Genomic DNA, 8,284 nt, shown 5'->3' with positions numbered 1-8,284 from the left:
TCATTCATATAATATATTGCATCTTGAATTTGTATTTCAATTTCCAATATTCATATGACTGCCGGAGATCAGCCTAAGAGCTGCCACATCTTCGGCAAAGCCGGAGAGGATGGAGGTGGTAGGCAAGGAAACTGAAGGGTTAGAGAAGGGGGGAAAAAAAGTCTGTCTCTCTCGGATGATCGGTTTAGTTTTGGGGTTTCTAACTTTAGATTAAATTATAAATGGCAACATAACTTTAGTTCAAATTGCCAACTCTCCATCAAGGCCATATACTAAAACAAAGAGGGTTAAGTCCCTCGCAAACTTATCTAAGCCACGGATGGTACGAGTACATATCGCAAAATCCAAAATCAATCCATTTAAAGCATGAATCATCAAGACTATGTAAATCCAAATTCCACACGCAAAATAAGCTTAGATAATACTCATAAGAGTTTGGTGATTAGAGGATAGAGCAACCCCCTTGTTCAGCTGCTTTATTACGAAGGTTTTCTGTCTCCCTTTGTGCCTTCTCCAAGTTCTCTCGGAGTTTCCGAATCTCGTCATCTGACTTTACCCGATCAGCGAGTGCCTTTTCCTCTGCTTTTAATCTGGCCGCGTGCTCCTCAGCCAATTGTTCTTCAAGCCTTTTAGTTGCCTCTCTCAATTTTGACTCGACCTTTGAAAACAATAAAACATATACTCCGTATTAATGTATGTACATTAATATCCCATTCTATTAAATATTAATGTATGTGCATCAGTAGTTTATAGTTAGAAGAAATGAGAAGAACCATTTCAGTAATCGGCTCGAGTTGAACTTCATGTGACTTATGCATCTGCTCCTTCAAGTTTGCTACTTCCTGCTCCATCAGTAGTTTATTGCAAAAATGTTTAGTTCACTATTATTCGACTATTTAACCATAAAAATAAAGTAGGTCGAAAGAGAGAATACCTTGAGTTCCGTAAATATACTATCAGTGTATGGTTGCTGTTCATTTTGTAGCATGATCATTTCAACCATATCAAGAAGCTTTTGTCTCTGTCTTTCTCTAACTGCTTCATCTCTTGTTTTGTTATCGAAAAGAACATGTCGACCTCTACACGAGGTAAGAATTTTCTGCAAATTATTAGGGTAAAAAAACAAACTCAGTTACTCAGTTACTCAGTAGTTAGTACATACTCAAACCTCTCAATCTCTCTCCCTAAACACTCTAGACCAACACAATAAGCTTCTCATTCAAGGAGCCCAATCAAAATGAGTTGCTTCGATAAATGCATTCATCAATCATGCGAACAAATAAAGTGATCGACAGATAAAATTCATTTAAATGTTTATGCTTTACAAAATTTCAAATTATCATAATTTTTTTCGGAGTTTATCAAGAATATATCAAGCATCAAATCATCAAATTAACAAATATCTAAATCGTTGGCCGAAACAATTAGTTAAAAGAAGTAAACATGTCTACAACCTAGCTTAGAATTGCATTGGTAATGGCTGCTACCTACCTGCAACGGTTCTGGACATCCAGTCAAGTAATCATCAAGGGTCTCATCATTTTCTTCAAGCTCGTCACCTCCCGTAAACACTACTATCATGTAATCAATAATTTTAGGACCAAAGAAGGTTTGCAGAAGATTTAGTGCGGTTGCCTCTTCTCGAGTAAAACGTGTTCTCAGAGACACTACTAAAAGTACTGCATGTATCCCATCCTTAGCCAAATCAACGCACTTCACGATCTCTTTACCAATGACTTCAGATTCAAGAACCGGATCAAACAGCCCTGTAAACTCAAGAAAAGACACATTAGTTTTATACATAATTAAACATGTATAGTAATATTAGTCGAATCATGATGTTCGATAAACAATCTTTCACTAAAGTAGACGATAAAAATATAGATAAAATGACTAGGCATACAAGACTATATTGTATACGTGGTTAGAGAAAACAATGAATGAGATTAAGTTTTAAGTAGTTGCATACCTATGGTGTCGATAACATTAACGACTCGTCCATCTTTTAGCATTTGACTTTGCATTTCTGTCATACTTGTGACACTAGCAAAGCTACGCTTGGACTTAAAAACCCTTTTTCCAAGAATACTGTTACCAGTAGCGCTCTTACCATTCCCTGCACCTCCAACCAAAACAATAGTACGACCCCTATTTGATAGGGATAGCGACGGAAATCCCCATTCATCTTCAATTGAGTTTCCACCCATTTTATCAATCAATCAACTTTTCTGCAATATAACATGCAACCAAGTTTAATTCAAGTATTCAACTAATTTATTCTAACCGATGCCATCACATTGTTTACTTTTGATTAAAATACCGCTCATAATGAATATACAAGATAAACAAATGAGTGAGACTCAAAGATTAATTAAAAATGATGAGATTTGTGTTAACAAAATACCCTTTATTGGCCAAAAGATAAACAAGATACTGAATCAACCAGTAAAACAAGGAAAGAAGTGCGATAAAATTGACGAAGAAGTATATATTAATCAAAAGGAAACATAAATTCCAAGGAAGAAGAGATCCAAAGGGTTTTGACTTACAACTTTAACAAGAGAAGAATAAATAAGACCTTTGAGTATCCAACGAAGGCAAGTCACTATAAAACCCACTAGGTTGTCTTAAATGACTTTCAATTTTTTTTAATTCCCAATAAAAAAGAGAATCGCAATTACCAACAACTATTTAGATTGACTCCTCCACTAAACGTATTAACCATTCAACTTCCTTTACAAACAACATATCAAAAAAGTTTCCAGATTATAATTATCAAAAAAAAAAAAAAAAAGAATATATTGATGCTTCATTTGGATTTGAATGAACCCCCTCTAACTACAATTAAGCCCTGTTCTTTTTGATTTTTTAGAGCGGAGTTGAACTGAGCTAAAAATGGAGCTTGAATCAATCAATCGAGCAATCAATCAATCCCGGATGGAGCTGAATCAATCAACTCGAAATAATCCGAATCGAATGGAATGGAATCCAAATCAATCGAATCGAGCTGAATTGAATCCCAATGGAGTCGAAAATTAAATCGAATCGAATCAATAGAGCTGAACTGAACTAAGCTGATTGAAGCTGAATTGAACTAAAATAATATTAATATTAATATTGTTAATATTAATATTAATACTGAATATAATAATAATAATAATAATTATTATTATTATAATAATTATAGTTATTAATATTAATATAAATAATAATATTATTAATATTAATATTAATATTAATATTAATATTAATATTAATATTGATAATAATAATATTATTATTATTAGAATAATAATAATAATAATAATAATAATATTAATATTAATATTAGTAATTTTACTAATTTTAATGATTAACTAGGTAGCCACCATGAACCACGGTTCACTATCAATCTAATTAGGTGAAATAATGGAGCACTGATTTGCTAGATAGATGTTCAAATTCTAGTCGTTTATCATCCTAATTTGACTGATTAGGTAGCCATCACGAAGCACCAAAAATCCTAATTTAATTAATTAGATAAATAAAAATTAACAGACCCTAATTTCATCTTTAACAAATAAATAAAATTTGGTTGATTAATTAAAACTCAACAAATAATATTATTAATTGATAACAAGTAAATTAATTTATTATTTGATAAATTATAATCCCTCTTGTAAGTTTTAAGTCCTTTGAGCAATTAAATTAAGTTTTAGGGAAAAATATTGATTTAAGAGTTCACTTGGTTCAGTTTTAGGCGAAAAGGGTACAAAATAGAACATTATGAAAAAGTGTATGTGAAATAGTAAAGTTCGTATATGAAAAAATAATTACGTATTAATAATAGTAATATTAAAATTAACAATGTTATTAATAATATTATTATTAATTAATATTCATATTCATATTAATAATAATAGTAATAGTATTATTATATTAATATGAATATTATTGATTTTAATAAGCATAATATTCATAATAATAACAATAATGAGGATGATTAATTAATAATAAATTAATGAGGATGATGACGATGATGATGATAATAATAATAATAATAATAATAATAATAATAATAATAATAATAATAATAATAATAATAATAATAATAATAATAATAATAATAATAATAATATTAATAATATTAATAATAATAATAATAAATAATCGATTCTATCGTTATAGACGATGATGATGATGATGACAGCACCGCCGCACCAATCTGCCCGCACCAGTCACATCAACAGTTATTGATTGATGATAATTTTTTGATTGATGATAATTTTTGATCGATGATAATTTTTTGACCAACTGAAATAATCGATTCTATCGTTATAGACGAGAGAAGAATTTTTTGATTGATGATAATTTTTGATCGAGCGTTCGTTCCGTATGCTTGATTGATGATAATGTTTTGATTGATTTTGGCTAAGAAAAGAGAATCTAGAACGGTGGATTTGTTTAATTTAGTTTTTGTTGTCCTTTTGCAGAGAGGAGCAGCTCTTATTTTTTTTTTGAGATTTAATATACTCTCATCTAATGACTGAGATTTTAAAGAACAAACTCACAACTCACCGTAAGAACCAAACTCACAATAATAATAATAATAATAATAATAATAATAATAATAATAATAATAATAATAATAATAATAATAATAATAATATATTAGTAATATAAATGATAACATTTTTAATAATAATATAATATTAAATAATACAATATATTAATTATAATAACTAAAAAATAAATACGATAAGTATAATATAATATATAAATATTATAAATAATTTTAACAATTAATATAATAATAATAATAATAATAATAATAATGTTATTAATAATATTAATCAAAATGAATATATTAATAAATAATAAATATAATATAACAATATTAATAATAATAATAATAATAAAAGTAAAATTAATAATAATAATAATAATAATAAATGTTAATACTTTATACTACTAATATTGCCATTAATCATAATAATATAATAATAAATTAATATAATAAAATAATAAAAATAATAATAAAAACAATATTAATATAATAAATATAATAATAAAAATATTAAATAGATTAAATAATAATAATGATAACAGAATATAAAATAAGAATAATATTATTAATATTGAAATGAAATGAACTGAACTGAACTTACACTACTACAAGTACAGGCAACCACAACGGCCCTTTAACAACGCTTATTCACAAAAATCATCAAAACACGTTGTAGAATTGATTCCGCGAATTTTACCAAACTTAATTACAACGGTTCTGTGTTGTTAACCGTTGTTATTGGTTTTAACAACGGGTCATACTTGAAAAACCGTTGTTAATGAAAAAACTAATAACAAAGGTTAAATTTTAACCGTTGTTAATGGTTTGGCGCCAAATTAGTGAAAAGTAATCACAACGGTTATATTAGAACCCGTTTTTAAAACTTTTTAACAACGGTTGTAGACTCAATAACCATTGTTATTAATGTTATGAAAATCTTAAGAACAACAGATTGCTTTATTCTGCTATACGCTACAAAACACAAACACAAGCTAATACTGCTACTGTATTATCCTCCATTCCTCCCTGATCGTCTCTCTGTCTTCATCTCCGTCACTGTTGTCACGTCTTCTCTCCCTCATCGTGTTTATCAATCAGGTATATATATGTTTCTTAGCAACGCTTATAGATATATGATTTTTTGGGTTATTATCTAATTTGTTGATAATTTAGCTTAATTGATTTCCTGAATTTCGTTTATTTGTTTGCCTATTATTGTATTTTCTGAATTAGTTGCCTATTATTACTAATGTAGAATAATGACTCGAACTTGGATGATTGATGCAAATATGAGTGACCGCACCTACAAGGATGGTTTAGCTGAATTTTATGAATTCGTTTCGAACAATTTGAAAGGTTCTTCTAGTATTGCATGTCCTTGTGAAAGATGTGGTAATATTAGCTATATGGCTTTTCCGGACGTTAAAATACACCTAGAAAAGTGGAGATTTAGTCGATCCTATACACGTTGGATTTTTCATGGGGAATCATTAGAGGAAGAGAATAACTCTGAAGAAGATGATGTTGAGGTACACGAAAGTCTAACTGATGATCCTGAGTTTGCCGAGTTTTTTGAGTTGGAAGAGTTGGAAGTAGAGAAGTTGAATGTTGGGTCTATAGATAATGAAGAGAATGATGATGAGTCCATTGCTTTTGAAGATGTAGGTGATGACACTAGTAATTGGGATGACTTTAACAACATGTATGAGAAGTTGTGTGAGTCTGAAGCACCTCTGTATCCTGGTTGTAAGTTCACAAAAATGTCGGCTGTGGTGAAGTTGTATAATATCAAGGGGGCAAATGGGGTGAGTGACACGTGTTTCACTAGTTTTTTAGCCTTGATAAAGGAGTTGCTTCCTGATGGTAATGTTCTACCTGTTAAGACATATGAGGCAAAAAAACTAATAAGAGGAGTGGGTATGAAATATGAGAAAATACATGCATGTCCAAATGATTGCATATTGTATCGGAAATTATATCAAAACTTAACCAATTGCCCTAAATGTTTGGAGTGGCGTTATAAGGATAAGGAAGGTATCCCGGCTAAGGTGTTGTGGTATTTTCCATTGATACCAAGATCCATATTTTTTGATAAACTTCCATATTGGTCAGGCATTGCCTCGATTTCATGCACATTGAGAAAAATGTCTGTGATAATATTATCAATACCCTTCTGAATGTTCTTGGTAAAACAAAGGATAACGCCGCAGCTAGGGAAGATATGAAAATGATGGGTATTAGGCTAGAGTTGGCACCACAGAAGAGAGGTAATCGTACATTTTTACCGCCAGCAGCTTTTACCCTTTCACGGAATGAGAAAAAAGAGTTATGTGCATGCTTGAATGGAATTAAAGTGCCACATGGTTATTCGTCGAACATCAAAAGTCTAGTGTCGATGCAAGACCTAAAACTCACCGGGTTAAAGTCACATGATTGTCATACTTTGATGCAACAATTACTACCTGTGCCTATTCGTTCCATTTTACCTGAAAAGGTAAGATATGCTATAACTAGATTCTGTCTCTTCTTCCAGTCCATATGCGAGAAAGTCATCGATCCCGATGACGCGGATTCATTGCAGGACCTCGTTGTAACCTCTCTTTGTCAGTTGGAAATGTATTTTCCACCCTCTTTCTTCACTATCATGATTCATCTGACCATTCACTTGGTTAGGGAGATTTTGTACCTTGGGCCCGTGTACTTGAGATACCAGTATCCTTTCGAAAGATTGATGAAAGTCTACAAGGACTATACATCTAATCGGTATCGTCCGGAAGGTTGTATTGCTGAACGCGCTATTTTAGACGAAGCTCTTTCATATTGTTACGCTCATCTCTCTCCTGAGGAGTTGATTGGCGTTCCTAAGAATCGTTATAGTGACTGGATGACCGGAAAAGGTATTAGGGGCCGGGTTGAAAAAATTGTGACACGTGAAATGTTGCATTTACCACACACGTATGTTCTAAACAACGAAGATGAGGTGCAACCTTATATTCAACAACACAAAGATGAGCTCAAATACGATCACCCAAACAAGACCGAGAAGTGGATTGGGAACGAGCATACGAAGACGTTTGCAGAGTGGTTTAGGAATATTGTCTTAGAGTGTACTGATCAAACTGGTGATGACATCTCTCCTAGGTTACTACGTCTTGGTTTAGGTCCAAATGTCAGGGTCACCTTTTACAACAGTTTTGCCATTAATGGATATACTTTTTACATCCGCGAGCAAGATGAGTTGAGCACAATGCAAAATAGTGATGTGAGTTTTGAATTTGAGGTAATGCACTTTGCTACTTCAAAAGATAAAAAGCCTATTTGGGGAAAATGCCTTTATTATGGTGTTATTCAAGAAATATTGGTACTAGATTACATTGATTTCACAATGCCTTTGTTTCGATGTAACTGGGTTGATAACAACATCCATTGTGTCCGAAAGGATAAGATGGGATTTACGTTGGTCAATTTGGGTAAGGTTGGCAATAATAAGGATGATCCTTTCATAATGGCATCCCAAGCTAAACAAGTGTTCTATGTCACCGATCCTATGGATAAGAAGTGGTTTGTTGTATTGTCTATAAAGAGTAGAAGGAGTAGTCCATCCGATAATGGTGATGATGATCAGGATGTCGTTTTTGAGGGAATGGATCAGTCTACCACTGTATCTTATTTCGACGATGTTGACACTGATCATGAGGACACTGAAAGCATCTATATGCGTGAGAACCATGGTGAAGG

The 8,284-nt window shown here is 31.6% G+C and overlaps 1 protein-coding gene across 1 annotated transcript; it reads right to left on the bottom strand.

Annotated features, from left to right (window-relative positions):
• Positions 1-342: 342 nt before the first annotated feature.
• On the bottom strand, positions 343-2,612 carry LOC141586721 (immune-associated nucleotide-binding protein 9-like). The gene is made up of 6 exons (XM_074408029.1): positions 2,550-2,612; positions 1,970-2,228; positions 1,492-1,766; positions 935-1,099; positions 774-842; positions 343-658 (listed from the first exon to the last, which is right to left on the bottom strand). The coding sequence occupies exons 2-6, from the start codon at positions 2,205-2,207 to the stop codon at positions 443-445; spliced, it is 963 nt and encodes a 320-aa protein (XP_074264130.1). The 5' UTR covers positions 2,208-2,228; positions 2,550-2,612; the 3' UTR covers positions 343-442.
• Between the last annotated feature and the right edge of the window lie 5,672 nt (positions 2,613-8,284).

This window comes from Silene latifolia, chromosome 6, assembly GCF_048544455.1.
Source record: "Silene latifolia isolate original U9 population chromosome 6, ASM4854445v1, whole genome shotgun sequence".
NCBI lineage: Eukaryota > Viridiplantae > Streptophyta > Magnoliopsida > Caryophyllales > Caryophyllaceae > Silene > Silene latifolia.
This window is presented reverse-complemented; position numbering and strand designations above follow the sequence as displayed.